The sequence below is a fragment of the Corella eumyota genome, chromosome 1 (genome assembly GCF_963082875.1).
Source record: "Corella eumyota chromosome 1, kaCorEumy4.1, whole genome shotgun sequence".
NCBI lineage: Eukaryota > Metazoa > Chordata > Ascidiacea > Phlebobranchia > Corellidae > Corella > Corella eumyota.
Window position 1 is genome coordinate 17867581 of NC_137490.1, and position 18906 is coordinate 17886486.

Here is an 18906-nt window from a genome sequence, read left to right on the forward strand (position 1 = left end):
TTTAATTAGACTTTGTTATGAATTTTATTCAATTACCTTATAAAAAATATATATTTAAGAGATGTAAACTAAATAATGTCTTACATTTCCTTGATTACAAAGGTCTATTGCAGTATCACAAATTGCTAAATCGCAATGAAAATACGTTCGTTGTATCGGTCTTTCCGCCGTAAAATTTCTCCAAGCAAATACTCGAAACTTGATTCTAACTTCTTTGTCTACGTTGTTTCTTAAAACTTCAACGACTGGACTCCAATTGAATTGTTCTGTTGCGACAACCCTACAATAAAAATGTGTTAATTAAGGTTACTGCCTGTTTTGGCCTATTAGTTTATTTACGAAATAATTTACCCGTTGTCAATCAAGTAGTATGCAAATGGATGAACAGGGTTTGCTGTCGGCGTTGACCAACAATTAATTGCCTGAATATTAAAAATATTTTACTTACTTTAATCCTATTCAAACTTAATAAACTTAATCTGTGGTATTTAATACTGTGGCATTTGGTGGAAATACATTCAAAGCAGGTTTGTTGTTTAAAATGTTTGTTAATTATATTTACCTTGAGTATTAAAGTGTGCGGTCCTGAAAGCAATTTAATTCCGAGATAAACATAATCGGGGGATGACACAACAGGAGGACTTCCACTTAGTACTTCTGTGTAGTTATCGTCCGTGTACAAAGCCATTGTTAAATTGTACACGTCGTTTATTCCCGGGTCGCCAGGTACTTCAATCGTAACAACTCTGGATGATTTTTAATAAACTATTTTTGATTGAATTTATTGATAGTTTTTAATTTACACATTGTTTAAACCTACAACTTTTAATGTGATTTTTGATAATGACGGTGTGTCTGGTTAGCTTAACCTATTGTACCCACTTTATAGTGTATTCCAGTCCTACTGAAGTGCAAGTTTTTTCTCTTTCGAAAACACAGGTGTACCACGCTACCCCAATTACACTTCTTGTCGTAACTTGCCCATTTAAAAATCTTAAGGAAGGCACTCTGTAAATCCGATACGTTTTCGAAATGTGGGTTTTATTTTCCTAAATAAAAAAATATGGTATCTCCGCTTAAAAGAAATTAAAAAAAATATTATTAAACGAATCTCAAGTATTTCGGGTCTTCTTGCTGATTTTTTATTCATGTTAAAACAAAAAGTATGTAAAGCGCACTTTTATTAATGGTTCACAATCGTTTGGATGAAATTCAAATTCAAACTCATACGGATCAAATAGTTTGTCGAGGCACTCATCATTAGTTATTTCATCTTCGGATTGTATTGGCATATTCCAAACTGCCACACCTTCTGATGCCGAAACATTAAAAGGTAACTCCGACTTTAACCCCCTACGAAAAGTTAAACATTCTTGTAGAGTTAGGTCTATACCATTTAATTAACATTGACATTTTTTATAAAGAAGATGAAAAAGAAATATGTTTTTTTTACTTGATTATTGTCCCGTTAGCATTACATTGTAGATGTATTGGATTTGCCTCTGTAATTAAACAGATATATTTATTGTTATTCCTTATTAACAAGTCTTTCATTTAAATCTTAGCTTACCTGCGTTTTTTATTGTTGCGATTATACAAACTAGTAAAATCCATCTCAGCATTTCGCAACTCCAAATTTTTGTGAAAAAAATTAATTAAAATTTGCCTTGACACTACTTTTCAAACAAGTTGACATACAAAATTTCAAATTCATTTCTATTTCCGGGAAACATTATCGTGCGACCGGATATCTAAACTTTTTTTAAAATATTGTTTTATTGGTACGTTCACAATATCGCGTAACGTTGCTACGAAAGTCTTTTTATCAAACCTTATTGCTTCCCGCAATTTAATCTGCTTCTAAATTTATTCTTAAAAATATTTACACTAAGGCACACATACAATAAACCAATACAAAAAGGTCAACATCTAATATTTACATCAATGCAATATAATATTTGTATATACAAAAATACATAACCTTGATTAAAAAGAAAGGCGAAAAAGTAATACTACGTACATTTGTGCAAAGTAAAAATCATCATGTCAGGAATAATACAGGATTGAATAAAACGCATTTAACATTGTGTAATACGAAAAAATATATCAGTAAAAACTTGATCTATATCTAAAATCTAAGGCTACAAAAAAAATCGCATAGTGAATAAAATTAAAGGTATAAATTTCAATGCAATATAGAATCAATGCATAAGAATACGGAACAACTTGTGTATAATAAATAACCTGATAAAAGTCGATTGTAAAACCTTGAAGAATAGAACATTTGCATAATTATGTGTAAGTACATTAACAATATATAAATGGACGGTAATTCTAGAAAACAAAAATAAAAACGATTTTTTCTTACTGCAATATCCAATGTCGTTATGTGTCTCAATAAAACTTCCAAAATAAATGAAACCATGTAAAAAATGCTTTTTTTGACAAATCTGCTTCCTTTTACTTCGAGCTGTGGATGTACAAATTATAAAGGTTGGTTTTATATTAATAGAAAAAGGTTTAAATATGTTTTTTTTTAATTTAAAGAGATGGTTCGGTCGCAGAGTTTCTTTTTTAATTATGTTGGAATTTTTCCAACTTGCACGAGGATACCATTATTTTAAAAATTGGTCAAGTAGTTTTTGAGATATCTGGATTTGAAGGTAAATATTGTAAATAGGGAAAGTCCCAACGCTCGCGAGTCACGTGACGTACGACGTCATCGTCGTAAGATCATATGCTGGCAGACATAGGAAAATGACCTTATTATGTCCTCTCTGACCCGTTAGTTGTACTTTTTTTAAATTTTTTTTTGCAGAAAACAAACTTAACCTAAGAAGCAATATTTAGCCATATTATATAAGACATTTTTTACTTTTAAAGTATTTTTAATTAGGTAGGCCGTATTTGAAAAATTCTAACAAATTAAGGTTATGTTGTTAATTTTGGAAATTTACAAGTCAAAAACGGCCAATATTGGCTGACAAACACTTACAAGAAACAGACAGGTCAACTGAGTGTTACTGAAGCAAAGTTTACCTGTTAGAACAGTAAGTTTTGCATAAAACTTAATATATCTGACAATTTTGAAAAAAAATAGTTCTAATCACTAAACGTCACATGGGTTAAGAAACATCATATAAAAATAGTTCTAATCACTAAACGTCACATGGGTTAAGAAACATAAAGTATAATATACATCAATAAACTATAAACTAAATATTCTAGTTAACATCTTTATGTATTTTTTTAATTAATAATTCCAAACAATTTTTAATATAACGTACAGTATATGTAAGTACTTGTACCCCTGGCAACAAATATTAGTGTTTGCTGCCCTTTTTAACTTTAGTTTGTGCTTTACACTTGTAAAAAAATTGCTGCCCTTCTTAACTTTAGTTTGTGCTTTACACTTGTAAAAAATAAACTTATTTGTTATAGTATAACCAAAATAAAAGTATTGTCTATATAGGCTATATACGCCAATTTGAACAATTTGACAATATATTAGTTAACAACAATGAAGTGATTTTATTTTAAACAAAACTAAGACTGTGTTAACGGTAAACTTTGCTTTAATAACACTTAGTTGACCTGCCTGTTTCTTGCAAGAGTTTGTAAGCGTTTTTGGCTGGTAAATTTTTTAAATTAACAGCATAGCCATAATTTGTTAAATTTTTAAATACGGCCGACCCAATTAAAAATACTTTAAAAGTAACAATTGTCTTATATAATGTGGATAAACTTTGCTTTTCATGCTAAGTTTGTTTTCTGCAAAAAAAATTTAAAAAAAAGTACAACAAATGGCTCAGAAAGGTCAAAATAAGGTTATTTTCCTATGTTTGCCAGTAAATGACTTACGACGATGACGTCGTGCGTCACGTGACTCGCGAGCGTAGGGATTTTCCCTATTTAGAATATTTACCTTCAAATTCCGATATCTCAAAAACTACTTGACCAATTTTTAAAATAATCCTATCCTCGTGCTAGTTGGAAAAATTCCAACATAATTAAAAAAGAAACTCTGCGACCGAACCATCTCTTTAAGCAAAGACTCACTAAACGCTGCGTACAACGAAAACTCTGCTGTTTTCATCTCCCGCTAACGTTGAATATCGGCGTTGTTTCTTCATTCTGTTTGCCGGTGAAACAGTTTGTTCCATAACCTAATAACAAGCAGTTAGTTTTAGTTTATATTTTTGTTGTATTTTAAACAAGTTTTACTTGGCTAATTCCAGTTAAAGTAGCCATTAACATACGATCCATAACATTTTATAGCTCTTTGAAATACAATGAAAAAAATGAACTAAAAACATGTTAAAACATTTTTTTTTATAGGGAAACCTACAATTGGGACAGGCAGCGTGGTTTAGTGGTAAGAACATTTGTTGCACCACCATGAGGCCGTTGGTTCAATCCCCACTGCTCTCATGCTGTAGTATCCTCGAGTAAATCATTATAAACGGTATACACTCTTGCGGAGCCAGCACTTAATCAGCAGCAAACTGCTAAGGCAACTCAAGACTGGGTTGGAGTAACAGTTGTTACTCTATGTTTAAGTCGCGCATTCAACTTTCCCACATCGAGGATAATATAGCCTATACAAAAAAAAATCTTACTTACTAGTACAATTTTTGCCCATTGCCTCTGCCATTCCCATCTAGTTTCTGCTATTTTGTTGAAAGTGTTCCCCATCATTGCAATCAACATGTTGAGCAACAAAACAAGAACCAACAACAGATAGACAACAAACAAAAGCTAAAAAAATAACAGTTTTATATAAATTAAAACAGGTAATAACTAATTTTAATGAAATCGTCTTTGCTTTAGTTATTTTTTTACCTTTGCTGCGTTTGGATGTCTAGCTGTGTCAAAATCTCTATAAAGATCACCAAATTCCCCCAGTGTTATAATAAACATGCCCATAACCGAGTTTTGAGGGGTAGAAAATAAGAAATGATTTGTTCCACGAAATACGACAAACATTGCTAGAAATATGAAATTAAATTTGTTTAAAATAAACAAAAAATTTCATATAAAATATAAGGTTGATATAAAAATTTAAATGTTAAGCAAGTAGTTTCGATACCTTGTGAAAAGCCGAGTAGAAATATGGAATAAATGATGAAAAACCGAAGCAGGTCACCAATTATCATATTGTAAATTGTGATAACAAAAGGTCCCACCAATTTAAAGCCTCTGTAAAATAAGTAAAAACGCCTTCCTTAAGAATTACAACACTTTTGATCTTAATCATATTAACGTTTATATTTTTACCCTTATCTATTCTATAAAAAGGCAACTTTGATTGCCCTGCTAGTGTTTTACTTAAACCTGCTATAACTTCGCAAAAAAGGAAATAAAATCCAGTTAAGAGTTCTTACTACTGCACCATACAGGTATATCGTTATACACTTGCCTGCAGAAGAACAGACTGTATGGAACACAAGTACAAATAGCCATGGTGATAAACACATTTTCAGCCACAACAGAACAAGCATATCTACATGGTAGAACAGCCAACACCAAAAAACATGAAGCAATGAAACTTGCCTTCATCGGCGCATTTTTAATTGACCAAATGAATGTGTTGATGCCCTAAAAGGAAAACAATTTTTTTACATTTTATCTGTACAATACATATACATTTTTTTTATATTACAATGCAAAAAAAAATAAAAAAGGTTACCCCTTGATATATGTGAAATCCAAAATACAGCAAATAACAAAGTGCTCCCAGGTATGTTAACAATTCAAACACAGATCTAGTTACTTGATCAGAACCGGGTAAACTTAGTGTGCATGTGTCCACAGTTATATTTAAAAATGTTGCATCTACTGGTGGCTAAAAACATAAAATTTCCCAATTAAAAAAAACTATAAATCAAAGATATAGAAATTTTTTAGAATTTTTTCTACGATGTTCATAAATTTAAATAAATTACCTGTTGTAAATATACAGCTGGAATAAACACACTTAGATATACCAAGAAAACAAATCCTTGTAAATAGAAAGACAGTTTTGCATAAGATTTCCATTTTTCGTGTAAAAGCTGGTACAATAAACCATCTAGCATAGACAGATGTTCTTTCGTTTCATTACTTAGTATAATATGCAGGGCACTTTTATCATTAATCTGACCATTCTGTGGGTTAATCTATAAATAGAAGTGTACAAAGTCAAACTTGAAGTTAATGTATATAGTATGTTTATTGATCTAGAATAATTCTAAGTGGTTATTTACTGTGTCAATGTTGTCTAATGAATAATGCGAACAAACAACATCTCCATACTTCCAACTTATTTCTCGATTTAACTCCATTATATAATCCAACATTTCTTTTTTGGCCAGTGTTGCTGATAATGCTAGAGGTGTTAAACCTTGTCTAAAAATAATTTGTCTGTTTAAATACAGTATAACACAATAAATTTTACTGGAATTAAGTAATTGCTGTAGATTTAGGCCTACATACTTGTTTGCTTGGTTAAGCATTTCTTTTCCTTTTGGCAGGGAATTTTTGTAAGCCAAGTCAAACATTTCCTACAAAAAAATTTGATGTTAAATTTTCAATTTTTTTTCCATTAGGGCTTAAGTTATTTTGCAAGTGTTTAGAATAAGTCAGGTAATTGCATAATTGTGTGGTGTAGTGGTAAATCACTTGCTACACCACATGAGGTCGTGGGTTCAATCCCCACTGCTCTCATGATGTAGCGTAGCGTCCTTGAGTAGGGCATTATAAACGGTATGAACTCCTGCTGAGCCAGCACTTAATTAGCAGCATAATTATTGAGCCATTATAATCAATAATATCCCAAACTGCCACAAGCAACTAGAGACGGGGTCAGAGTAACTTATGTTACATTATGTTTAGGTCATGAAGTCGACCTTCCAACATTGAGGATAAAGACATATATGAAAAAAAATTGGTATTTACTTACCCTGTTGTCATGTATAACCATCATGTGCAAAATGTTATTTCCATTCGTGTCAACTACATCAAGGTTAACTCCACATTTAAGTAGTTCAAGGAAAGAGATTTTGTGGTTGGCACATGCAGCAAAAAACAAGGGGTATTCACCCCAGTATATTAGACTGAAAAAATAAAAACTAAGTTTGAAAAAAAAAACTTTAAAAAATTTTATTTTTTTTATTTATTATAATATCATGCTATAAATGTCCTTTACTCATACAGCATATGATAATAAATGTTATAAAAAAATAACTAAATACTTGATATGTTTACCCTTTATAATTAGTTTCACATTGGATTATAACTTTTTCACTATCTGTACAATCTCTTATATATGATTTTACATCTTTGGGGTAGAAAAAACTTCCAAAACATCTTTCCTCAATGTTTATTTGAATCTAAAACATAATTATTGAAACTTTAAAGTTTTTTTTAACTAAAACATATTTGTAAGAACAATATTGAACAAGTAAATAAATTATTAGTATTGTAATTTAGTAAAAAAAAATCCTATAAATATATATATAATCATAAAAACTTTTCAAATGCTTTAAATTTGGTTTTAATAACCAGGTTTATTACTTACAGGTTTTCCTTTGTTTATGAATTTCGGTTCAACACCCAGAAAGACAGGGTCAGCTTCCATGCTGTGATTTAAAATATATTGGACCATGTCCTGATTTTCATTTGCTATTGCCATGTGTAATACTGTTTCGCCATAAAATTCCTCACCCAGATATATATCATGCACTAGGAAAAAATTATAAAAAATTAAAAGAAAACAAATATAAAAAATTATTGAAATAAATTTTTCAACAAAATCAAGCCTTGGTATATTTAAAATTAAAATAAGTTAATAAAAATCATAAATTTTATATTAATTTAAAAAAAAAAGATTTACACAAGTTGGGAAAAAGGGAGATTATTTCTTTGGCAAGAATGTCGTGTATTTGACTGTTGTTTAAAAAGCAAAGATGCAATGCAGTTTCACCGAGTGAACCTCTCTTTTCTATATCCCAACAACACAACCTAGTCTTATCTTTATAATAAATTGCAAAATATGTTATTTAAAAATTAGAATTCATCAATTGATAACTAATGCTAATTTAGATTAATTATTTTTAAATTGTTTTAAGATTATTAAGTTGTAAATACCAAGCCCTTTCTTAAGTTTTTTTTATATATTTAGTTACCATCTGTATAGTGAAAATCTTCTTCTTCAGCGTTTTTATTGTGGAATATTGTCCGTTTGTCTTCAACTAATTTTCGAGCCCTCCTTTTTCGTTCTTGATTTCTTCTTTCTACAAGATTTTTAATTGGTATTCTTTTTCCGGCACCATTTTCATACAAAAAAGGTTCCATCTTTTCCCTAATAAACATAGAGCTTAATCTATATATATTATAAAACATAAGAACAAAATTTTTTATAACTTGACACTTAATTTTATTCATCTTTAGAATAAAACTTGCTAGATTATTTTACCTTATTGTTGTTCGAAGCTTCTTAAAAGCTTCTTTTGACTTCCAACCTTTCCCACTAAAAGCTTCTTTAGCTTCGTCCACCAAGCATCCCTGGTTCGTTTGTTTACTCAAAGGTGGTTGAACTAACTGTATGTACATAAAATAAAAAACGATTATTAAAAATTCAGTGACAATTATAGAGATATGTTTTTGTTCGTAAAAAAAGGGAAAAAATTTATGTCACATGCTTAAATTTTTGTCTCTTTTTTGTGTTCTTACAAATTGTTTAATAATAGTTTTAACTAATTTTAATAGTAAATAGAAATAAATTAAATCACCAAATAAATTTCATTTGATCCGTGGATTTGAGCCTGGACATTTCTGGTTGCAGAAATAGTTGCTGTAGAGGTCGGGAAAATTCTCAAATTTCGAAGACAATCATTCATTATTTATCAAAATAATTTTCTCCACCCTACAACCTCATATTTAAAATGTCGGGCTAAAAATACAATAAACATATGAAAATGAAAGTATCAAAATACTAAGAATTAAGATCACTAATTATGCACAGTAAATACCCAAAGCATAAAAATCAAAACCACATGGGATGGCACAGCATTGGTTTTATTCTCAAAATACATGTAGTTACAGCATACTTTAAAAAAATATTATATATACATTAAACACCACTCTGTATTACAGTTCTTAGTTTATTTGCATCGTCAATTAAAGTTTCATTTTTGGGATCAATCTTTAAAGCTGCTTCATAATCTTGCAATGCTTCCACATAGAGTTCTAACTCACAAAAAGCAGCGGCTCTTCTTAAGTGAGCCTTAAGTCTCCCCTTTGCATTCCCTTCAACTTCAGGCTTCATAAAATCTAGGGCTGTAGAACAGTCTTCAGCACACTTGTACAAATTTCTAAGCTTTAAATGACAAGCAGCGCGATTGATATAAAGTATCGGCATTTTGGATTGAATTTTAATAGCCAAACTGTATGCATTGATTGCCCCCAAGTAGTTCTCTGCCAAATAAAGTTGCCCGCCTTTGTCTTTTAACCATACTGGGTCCTTTTCATGATCTGCTAAATCTGGGTCATTGATTTGCGATTGTTTCCGCGCATCAGCTTGTTTTTGTAACCATTCATTTTCCTCTTCAATTTTTGATTCCCGCTGAGGTGTCGGAAAAACTCTCGGAGTAAATTTGACAGCAATGTTTCCAGCTTTTCTTGGGCCAGATGCTGCTTTTTTAACAATTTTCCTCTGAGATTTCGACTTTTGTGTATTGTTATCAATGTTCTGTAACTTGTTGCTAACAATTTCAGTGTTTTGTTGTTTAGCTGATTTATATTCTGACAATTCATCAAATATTTCTTTTGAGGTTGGCTCATCTTCACTATCACTTAGTTCCGTTATTTTACACTGGTCTTCTTCCTTTTCTTTATTTAATTTTATCAACTGTAATCTCTCCTGCTCTGCCTCCAATTTCTTTTGGTTCTTCCACTCATTAAACTCTTCCATTGTTCTTGTTCGTTCCGTTTGTTTTACATCCTCTATTCGAGTCCGATCATGCTGCTCCAATTTCATCATTTCTTTTAAGGAATATTTTTTATCCTCATTTTTGCGAGCCGCCCTTTCCTTGATTTGTTCTTCACTTTTTTTTCTCGCATATTCTATAGCTTCTTGTTTTTTTTGCAGCACAAAAGCTTTATCCTCAGAATTCTCTGACAAAAGATGTGACCATATACCTGGATTTTTTTTGATTAATGTATAAGCTACACAGCCATCTCGTATTTTGACAGAACTTTTTTCATCGTCAATGAAATCATACAAAACTGCTTCAAAAAGAAAGGGCGGAAAACTAACTTTAATAAACTCGTCAGTGCAGAATAAATCAGCTTTTGACGATTTTACACCTTTTAAAGGAACGTTTATGTAAACATTTTCCTTCGTTTCTGACCATTGATAATCCTTAACTAAAATAGGCATTTTTAGGATCTAAAAACAAATCCTAACGTGAACCGTTGTTTAATTTAATTTAAATGCTTGTTTACGTTAGCAACAACAGGAAGGAAATTCAGAAAAAAGTGTTTTAGTAAACACTTTTTTGTTATATATTTTATCCTCATTCAACCCGCAACATTCCTAGTTAATATGAATTAAATTTAAATAACTACTGTAAGGTAATATGTGGTTTATTTTTATTTATATGTTAGTGTTAAGACTTTGTTTAATAATAACCAAATACTATGTAAATTAAAATGTACTATTTTTTGATATTTTATTTGGTAGATTGTTAGTTTTAATTACGAATGCAAATGAGAGTAAAATGCAAATCCACATCTTGTCAAAATTGATTTTATTTCAAAGTTGGTTGTTTTCGCCATATATGGTAATCTACAAAAACTGTGCAACAAGTAAAAATCTTACAAATAATTATGACAGAAAGGCGTAAACTGAATGCATACAAAACCATTTCAATGACGCAGGCGTGATTTACCCTAACCATGCGTAAGTTTTTGTGTAATAAAAAGTCAATTTAAAGCTAAGTATATTTTAACATATAAAAACGTTTGTGATATTCTGCAACTTTTATTTTTTTTTTAGTTCCTCTATCTATTGTAACTTTTTTTCTACGCGGGAATTATACATTGTAGCAATCCTATCCCAATCGTTGCTATAGTATGCTTTTTTCTATGTCAAATTGGTATGTAGGTTAAACGAAGTCTAACATATATGTATAGAAACCGCTTAAACAATGTCTTATTTATCACAAGTAACATAAATCAAATTGTATGAAATAGGTTGTTGAATTCTATAGCATACAGTTTTCGTGACAAAGCATTTCGAAAATAACTTAAAAGAATAGTTTGAAAAAATCGATTGAACGGAAAAAAATTTCAAGCAGTAATACATCTTCTACCTTAACTTCAAAGATTTAAAAAATATGTAAACAAAATTACCAAATAAAATTAATTAATAATCCAATTTTGTTGAAAAGTTTAGTTTCGATATGAATTGCTTTGTCGAAGTGTCGTCATTTTATTATAAATTGATCTAACAATAAAAGTTTGAGTTTTTTATTTAAAGGGTTATTTAATAAATGCACATTAAAGTTTTGTGAAATAAAATGCTTTGGTATTGTAATTTTATATATAAAAAATACTTGCTTTACCATAGTTGCAAGCAATTAGTTACTAGTTAGTAATGATAAAATTTAATTAATGGCTCATGTTAGGAACTAAAACAATAAAAAACAAACATTTATCATGTTACATTAAACCTGTCTTATTAGGCATTAAATATAGCGGATGGTGCAATTAATTATTAATAAACAGTAGTTCAATAAAATAGTTTTTGTTGTTCAGACACATTTTAGTTGCAGTAAATCCAGGCGAAATTAGGCATTTAAAAAAGAAGCAATGTCATACGATTACGACTCAAATCTAACTTATCCTACGGAGCCGAATGGTGTATATAACGACTTTATTCCAGCACGGGTATATTATGATGACCCTTATTATGATGACCCTAACTACGGTGCTTCTGGCGAAAAAATTAGCGATGTTAGTACAAATGGCCCTTTTAAAGAAATATCGAAACTTTGTGGATTTCCAACTTTCTGTGATCAGTCAATAATGACTTTATCACCAAACGTAACGTTGTTAGAAAATAGCTACTGTTGTATGCCAGCTGCCTATGTGTTTATATCTTGCTATGTTTTACTTGCAATAAGTATTTTAATGGCAAACACTTTGGTTGTTATTAATTTTGTGGGTTCGAAAAGAAATGTTAAACGGAGTGCTGCAAAAGTTTCCCTGGCTGCTGCAGATAGTCTTACAGGTACTATCTAATTATATTTATTTAACATACAATACATTTAAATTAAATTTACGCCTGCAAGTATAAAGATTTATATTTTCTTATAAAATTTAGCCATTCTTGTGCTTACTACTGTAACCTACAACTTTTCATGGACTATTCGATCCACCCCAGCTGAAATCAATATAAAGCAGTTGTCACTTCAAGGATCAAACATTGCCATTGCTGCTGGAATGTTTTATATGCTGACTTTTACAAGTTCTTTGTATCATCTGGCTTTTTTAGGGCTACAACGTTTGTATGCAATCAAATGGCCCATAAAATATAAGTCACTCAACAATCGTACCATATTAATTGCACTTGCCATAGTTTGGGGACTCTCTTTATTTGTTTCAACTATACCTGGTAATAGAGAATTAATTAGATTTATACTTAGGACTATATTTTAATGTTTCTATATTATTGTTTTTTTGTTTCAGTTTGGTTTCCAAAATATATGATCTACACTTACTTTGTCACAAATTTTATTTTCTTTGTCAGTCTGAAAACTTATATTTCTGGTGTAACATCACCTGGTCCAGCTTACGTGCTTATGGCGGGATTGATTTTAATTCCGTTCACGATACTGGTTAGTTCCGGTGATATTAAATAAATAATAATTAGGTAGATTGACATACCTAACTTTAAATATTATTTTAGCTTGTATCTGGCCTTGTTTGTGGTTATCTGATTTACAAACGTTCAGGTGCAAGTAGACATTTAACTAACAATCGCTCACATGTCGGTACATTGAACAGAAAGGATGTAAAAGCATACGAGATGATTTCAATAATGCAAGCAAGCTTTACTTTTACAATGCGTAAGGTCACATTTTTTTTGCTTACCTTAAATTGTTATTTATAAAAGATAATCATTTCGTTTAACAGTTCCACTATTTATTGTATCTGTGCTTTTCTACTGTGGAATTTTGCACTGCGCTAATCCAGTTCCATTTGTTGCTACTACATTTGTTTCTATGTGCAATCGGTAAGTTGTAATAACAAAAGCATCTGTAAATAACTAACTTTACCCGTTCGAAACAATACACTTTTTATAATAAACGTTCAACTAAACCCGAAGCCTATTTGGACCGTTTAATCTGAAGACAAAACAACCCAATGGCAACTCAACCCGGCTTAGTGTTCAAAATTAAACGAAATAAAAATTGGTATAAGTTGGTTTTTCTAGTGCTGGGTTGTTATCGGCTTGAGTTGTTCAAAATTTTAGTTGTCTCTAAATTGAAATGACTTAGAAATATAAATAAGTTACACCTAAATTTGTGTATTTAGGTTACTTAATCCAATCATATACAGCTGGCGCGATAGAGAATTTCGAAATTTTATTAAGGGGATGTTTAAAAAAGATTTACGGAAACAATCTCTTACAACCTCCACGGAAATCTAAAAAAACTAATTTGCAAAAGCATTTTGTGTCCAATTTTTCTTTGTTAAGTTTCTTTGGACTGTACTATTTATTACTCTTTGAAACATCCGCTACCGAAATTCTTAAATCATTCCGATAGTAAACCTGCAACAAGAAAAAAAAACATACCGCCAAAACAAAAATGCTATATAATTTACAAATTAAACGTATTTGTTTTTGTTTTTTGTTTTTAATGTTGCTTTTATTTTGTTTTTGTCGACATATTTTTTGACGTAACTTAGTTAATAAACACGACATGGTGATATTGGACATGTATAGGTTACAGCTTTTATTTTAATGCTGCAGTAAAGATGCAACATGCAAAATGATTACGTTTCTCATTTTGTTGTAAACAATAAATTTCATGTTAGAATTTCGTTTATATTTGTTCAATAAACTATAAGCAGCAGTAAATTATTATATGTAAAGCTACGTTAGAAATAAGTGCCTTAAATACAGCTTAAATATGACGACTGGTAACCTAGTACCAGTAGCACCCTTGCTTTATTTTGTATTATGTATGGTTTGTTTAAAAATAATATCTCTGACTATCAGGACTATAGTTTTATTAAAATATAAAAAATAGTTAGCTAATTAAACTAAAATTGTTCAGATATTTTTAATTGTATGTCTACATAACAGGCTGTCAGCAGGTACAATTATTAACCAATTTTTAACAAAATTAATAAAAGTTATGAACAATTATGTTCTGATTTTATACGAAGACCCTGGTTTGATATCAAACATTTTCAAAGAAGAAAAAGAAAAAAATTCTAATCCTTTTCATGATTTTGCTAATTGCACATTGAAACCTGATGTCTGTAAAATTTTAACGTTAAATCAATCAAAAACTTTGTTTCAAGTTATTTGTTTAACAGTCAAATCATTAAATAAAAATGAAGATATATCATGGCATCAAAAAACAGAAGATAGTGACATTACGAGTCTAGTAAAAAATATTTCAAAAACTCATATTGCTGATTATGTTTTTACTTTAGCCGACAATCTTCCACCTCCTGGATGTTTTTTGCTCGATGTGTTTTGGTATATTTCTACTGTACCCGAAAACTGTGCAAAATCAAATTCAAATTTACTCGGTGCGTTGAAAAAACTAAAATCATGGCACTTGGCTGATGTTAAACTAATTGCTGCAGATGATTTGTTGTTGAATAACAAACAATTATCATTAGCATCAAGATTTATATCAGGAACATCAGAAAAAATTTATAGTTTATTGCAACATGAACCCTTAGGTAATAGCACAAGAATTTGGAAAGGTTCAATAGAAGTTTGGAGTCCTGATATGGTTGATGTTTCCTTCTTACCTGGATTTGAAATTACAAAACATAACTGTGTTACTCCGATTTTGTGTATGGAAAGAAGTTTAAATAACATTGATGAAGAAGTTAAGGACTTTGTTTGGATTGGGCACATATTAAAGGCATTAGAAATAGTTGACACTACTACTATTCCGTTAATGCTTTTTGGTGATACGGTGTTTCAGATGACATGCGATCAGCAAAATAAGTCCGGTCACACTTTACACAAAACTTTAAGTGAACATTCTAATGCTGGGTTGTTATGTCGTTTAACTTACATTTTAAACGACGAAGAATTTTCACCTTGTTCGGAATTAGGTACTAAAGAATGGAAAAAGGCAGTTTTAAAGACACCAAAATCCATGTCACTACCACCTTTTAAACTTAACCAACCTGCAAAATACATGCACATGATCGTAACTCCACAAACTGAAACAAATTGTAATCTGTATACAAATGATGGTAATCTTAATTTTCATTGTCATGTTTTAAATGTACTTGATGATGAGGAAGTAGGATTTGTCTTGCAACAAGAATATAATTCCTGCAGTAATTCGACAGAGAACACACATTTTCCAGTTTCTACTTGTCGTGTAAATACAGATGCAATATTCGCACATGACCAACTATTTGGTGAATTTTTTAGTTATGTTATTCAAAAGTATATGGAGATCAATTCAGAAGAAATAACTCCCAGTATAATGCAATTGTTAATCATTGAATGTTTTAAAAAGTTTGAAGAACATTTTGCTGAAAATTTATACAATGTAAATGATAAAGAAAACATAAAAATTCCTAAAAAATCAGAACAAAATGTTGACCCCCTTCCTGAATTAGCCGCACTTCGTAATCGTGAAAAAAAGTTTAAAAATTTGGAAAAACAAAAAAATCTGTCAGCGGAAAAACCATGGTCTACCAGTAACCATTCAAAAATCAAATTGTCATCAACGATTGGAATTGGCTCTGAGGATATTATGAAATGTTTTGACAAGATAGGTTCAAAAAAAGTTTTTTCCAGTTTATCTTCTATACAAAACAAATGTTTAAACAATAATGCTCCATCCATAGATAAACTTCAAGATTTTCCATCAGCGATTGCTTCATCTTATCACGGTCTCACATTCAATGTGGATGCTAGAGGTTCAGAAAAAGATGATCGACATTGCAGAAGACTGATGGAGAAGTTGGTAAAATATGAAACCTATTCTGTTGGTTCTAAGTCTCAGGTACCTTCACCTGCCACCATGAATATTTGTGATTCCCCTGAGAAAAATCCTTTTCATACTCCTGGGAAGAAAAAGAAGCTGCAGAAAATGGCCGAGAAGATGTACAACAGAAGAGCAACTCAGAGCTTGTCTCAAGTGCCCACTACTTCCATGATTTTGAGATCAACACCTAAAAAGAATAAATCTAAAGCACCAGACGCCAAATCTTTACTTTTATCACCAAGTGTTCATAACATGTCGTTACGATCATCAACACCAACCAAACAACCCAAAGAAATTTCGGCAAAAAAACGAATATGTTATTCTACTTCTACTTTACCAGCTTCACAAAAAACAGTTGCTCCCAAAGCCCCAAAACAGCCTGAGCGCAAACTTTTACAGAAAACCTATGTAAAAGACAATAAAAAGCGCCTGCAAGAGCTGGTTGTTTCAACGTTAGGTGAACACAACATAGACAAAAAGCATCCCAAATTTAACCAATGTGCCAAAAGATTGTATAATGTTAGTATGGCATTTTTAAAGGATCTTAAATCATCTCGTGGCCTTGAAAATACAATGATAAGAACTGTTCAAGAAAATGTAAAACTAGTGCTATCATTTGAGATAGAAACTTAGCCTTGACTAAAAATAAAAATAAATTTTATTTGTATGTTTTATACTTGTTGTTTACACTTACTGCCAATATAATTATATACATATTTTCTTACCCATGTTTTCTAACTTTTTTAGATTATAGATCGAATGAATATAAGTTATATGAAAATATGTTAATAGGTCGTGCTTCTTTGCGTGTTATTACAAGACTTCGATTCAAACCAACCCAACAATTTAGTTATTGTCAAAATGCTGTTGTGAACAACAATTTATTACAAAAACAAACACAATCATTATGCATAATAAACAGGCAATACAGTTCATGGATTACAAGAGAAAGTAGAAAAGAATACACGTTACACCTGGACGATTTTAAAGAAGCATTAAAAGAGGATAAAGTGTATGTGGTCGATGTACGGGAACCATTTGAGGTCGAAGAAGGTCGTGTTCCGGCCACAAAATATGTAAATATTCCAATTGGTCAAATTTTTCGTTCCCTAACCATGGAACCTGACGATTTTGAGAAAAAATTTAACCAACCGATGCCGAAAAAAGATGAAGATATTGTGATCATGTGCAAAGCTGGAATTCGAAGCACCTGGGGATTTCAGGTTGCTCAGCATTTTGGGTTTTCGAAAGCAAAACATTATATAGGAGGTTGGAATGAATGGGAAAATCAGGATAAATAAAAAAAATATAATTTTTTGGTTTTTAAAACTCGACATTGTGGCTGTAATATTGCTTTAACTTCAATTTTTTTTTTGTTTGGTCAAAGGTCTAGTGGGTTAACAAATTCTTTCAGAACCTATTACATAATACAATGCCATTAAATCCTTTTTTATTTAAATTCATAATAACTTGGGAAATTGCATAATTTTTCCAACCTTTTTGAAACAATTTTCTGTAAAATTTGGTGCTTTTTTTTTCCAGACTGCAGTAAGAATTTTTTTTTAAATTAAACAAAACCAAACTTAATTTTCGTAATGTATTTTAAGATTTTTATGTATGTAACAATGAGCAAATATTATTTTTTTAACCACTGCTTGATTTTTGTATGTATATTAAATAGCTAATTTACTACCAAAGGCCCACCTTTTAGTATATAAGCAATCAGTATAATAACCACTTAAGTTTTTATATAAAACACTAAAAAACTTACTAAAATTGTATTTAATTTTTCTTTATTGTTACAGGTTTTTAACTAAAATAGAAGAAACAAATAGTTTTAAATATGGCGGCCTTAAGCAGAATTATACCTCTAGCTTTAAACAAAAACCTTCTGTATCATCCAAGGATTGTCTTAAGAAAACCAGTTATTGGAATCAATCAACCATGCTGTTATTTTAGTGAATGGATTCATGTTGAAAAAAGGAACGAGTATGTTGTCGAAGGAGAGGAATTTAAAAATATTGTCGACAATGACAAAGTATATGTGATCGACGTACGTGAAAAGAGTGAAGTTGCAGATGGTTTTGTTCCTGCCAAACGTTACGTCAATATTCCCATCGGTAACATTATCCAAATGTTGGCTAAACATCCAGCCGACTTTGAGAAAGAACTCGGAGTAAGGAAACCGAGGAAAGATGAAGATATAGTTGTTATGTGTTTGGGTGGGATTCGGAGCACATGGGGCTTGCAAGTTGCTCAACATTTTGGGTTTTCAAAATCGAAACATTATATCGGAGGTTGGAGTGAATGGCAAAAAAACTTGACTGGATAATCAAGAAAAAATTATGATTGCTTTTAGTATGGTAGCTGCCACAATAGCCCTTTTGACATTATTATTTTGTTTTATTTAATTTTACCAATTTCCGAATACCTCCGTTAATTTTTATTAAGTTATGCAATTTTGTTTTGTTAAATTTTCAAATAATTTATGCAATTTTGTTAAAGGTTTGTGCAATTTTTTGAAATTTTTGATGTGTTTTTTTGTATTTTAATTTAATGATGTGATAAGGTAAATGTAAATGCTGCTCCAGAAACATTCACCACTTTATTGTGAAAGGAAAAGTTAAAATTTATTAACTTCTTAAAAGTAAAGTATTTGATTGCG

General features: G+C 30.6%; 6 protein-coding genes across 6 annotated transcripts in view; 3 read left to right on the forward strand and 3 right to left on the reverse strand.

The window, feature by feature from the left end:
• Nucleotides 1-1891: 1891 nt before the first annotated feature.
• Nucleotides 1892-8925, reverse strand: LOC145753098 (transient receptor potential cation channel subfamily V member 5-like). The gene is made up of 17 exons (XM_082569492.1): nucleotides 8772-8925; nucleotides 8456-8580; nucleotides 8166-8341; nucleotides 7874-8011; nucleotides 7559-7722; nucleotides 7246-7370; nucleotides 6941-7094; nucleotides 6475-6542; nucleotides 6246-6387; nucleotides 5946-6158; nucleotides 5690-5845; nucleotides 5420-5598; nucleotides 5090-5199; nucleotides 4843-4988; nucleotides 4624-4758; nucleotides 4060-4166; nucleotides 1892-2470 (listed from the first exon to the last, which is right to left on the reverse strand). The coding sequence occupies exons 1-17, from the start codon at nucleotides 8877-8879 to the stop codon at nucleotides 2461-2463; spliced, it is 2256 nt and encodes a 751-aa protein (XP_082425618.1). The 5' UTR covers nucleotides 8880-8925; the 3' UTR covers nucleotides 1892-2460.
• Nucleotides 8926-9002: 77 nt separating this feature from the next.
• Nucleotides 9003-10431, reverse strand: LOC145755920 (dynein axonemal assembly factor 4-like). The gene has a single exon (XM_082572155.1). It carries the CDS (start codon nucleotides 10418-10420, stop codon nucleotides 9113-9115), a length of 1308 nt encoding a protein of 435 aa, XP_082428281.1. The 5' UTR covers nucleotides 10421-10431; the 3' UTR covers nucleotides 9003-9112.
• Nucleotides 10432-14368: 3937 nt separating this feature from the next.
• On the forward strand, nucleotides 14369-16908 carry LOC145757954 (mdm2-binding protein-like). The gene has a single exon (XM_082572478.1). It carries the CDS (start codon nucleotides 14409-14411, stop codon nucleotides 16872-16874), a length of 2466 nt encoding a protein of 821 aa, XP_082428604.1. The 5' UTR covers nucleotides 14369-14408; the 3' UTR covers nucleotides 16875-16908.
• LOC145757970 (uncharacterized) overlaps nucleotides 15073-18906 on the reverse strand; it is a 98246-nt gene continuing 94412 nt past the window's right edge. The window contains exon 14 of the mRNA XM_082572481.1: nucleotides 15073-15082. Coding sequence (XP_082428607.1) covers nucleotide 15082 — 1 coding nt within the window. The 3' untranslated portion in view covers nucleotides 15073-15081. The remainder of the gene's footprint in view (nucleotides 15083-18906) is intronic.
• LOC145760921 (rhodanese domain-containing protein CG4456-like) lies at nucleotides 16997-17974 on the forward strand. The gene has a single exon (XM_082574544.1). The coding sequence runs from the start codon at nucleotides 17024-17026 to the stop codon at nucleotides 17540-17542; it is 519 nt and encodes a 172-aa protein (XP_082430670.1). The 5' UTR covers nucleotides 16997-17023; the 3' UTR covers nucleotides 17543-17974.
• On the forward strand, nucleotides 18055-18837 carry LOC145763045 (rhodanese domain-containing protein CG4456-like). The gene has a single exon (XM_082574728.1). The coding sequence runs from the start codon at nucleotides 18085-18087 to the stop codon at nucleotides 18571-18573; it is 489 nt and encodes a 162-aa protein (XP_082430854.1). The 5' UTR covers nucleotides 18055-18084; the 3' UTR covers nucleotides 18574-18837.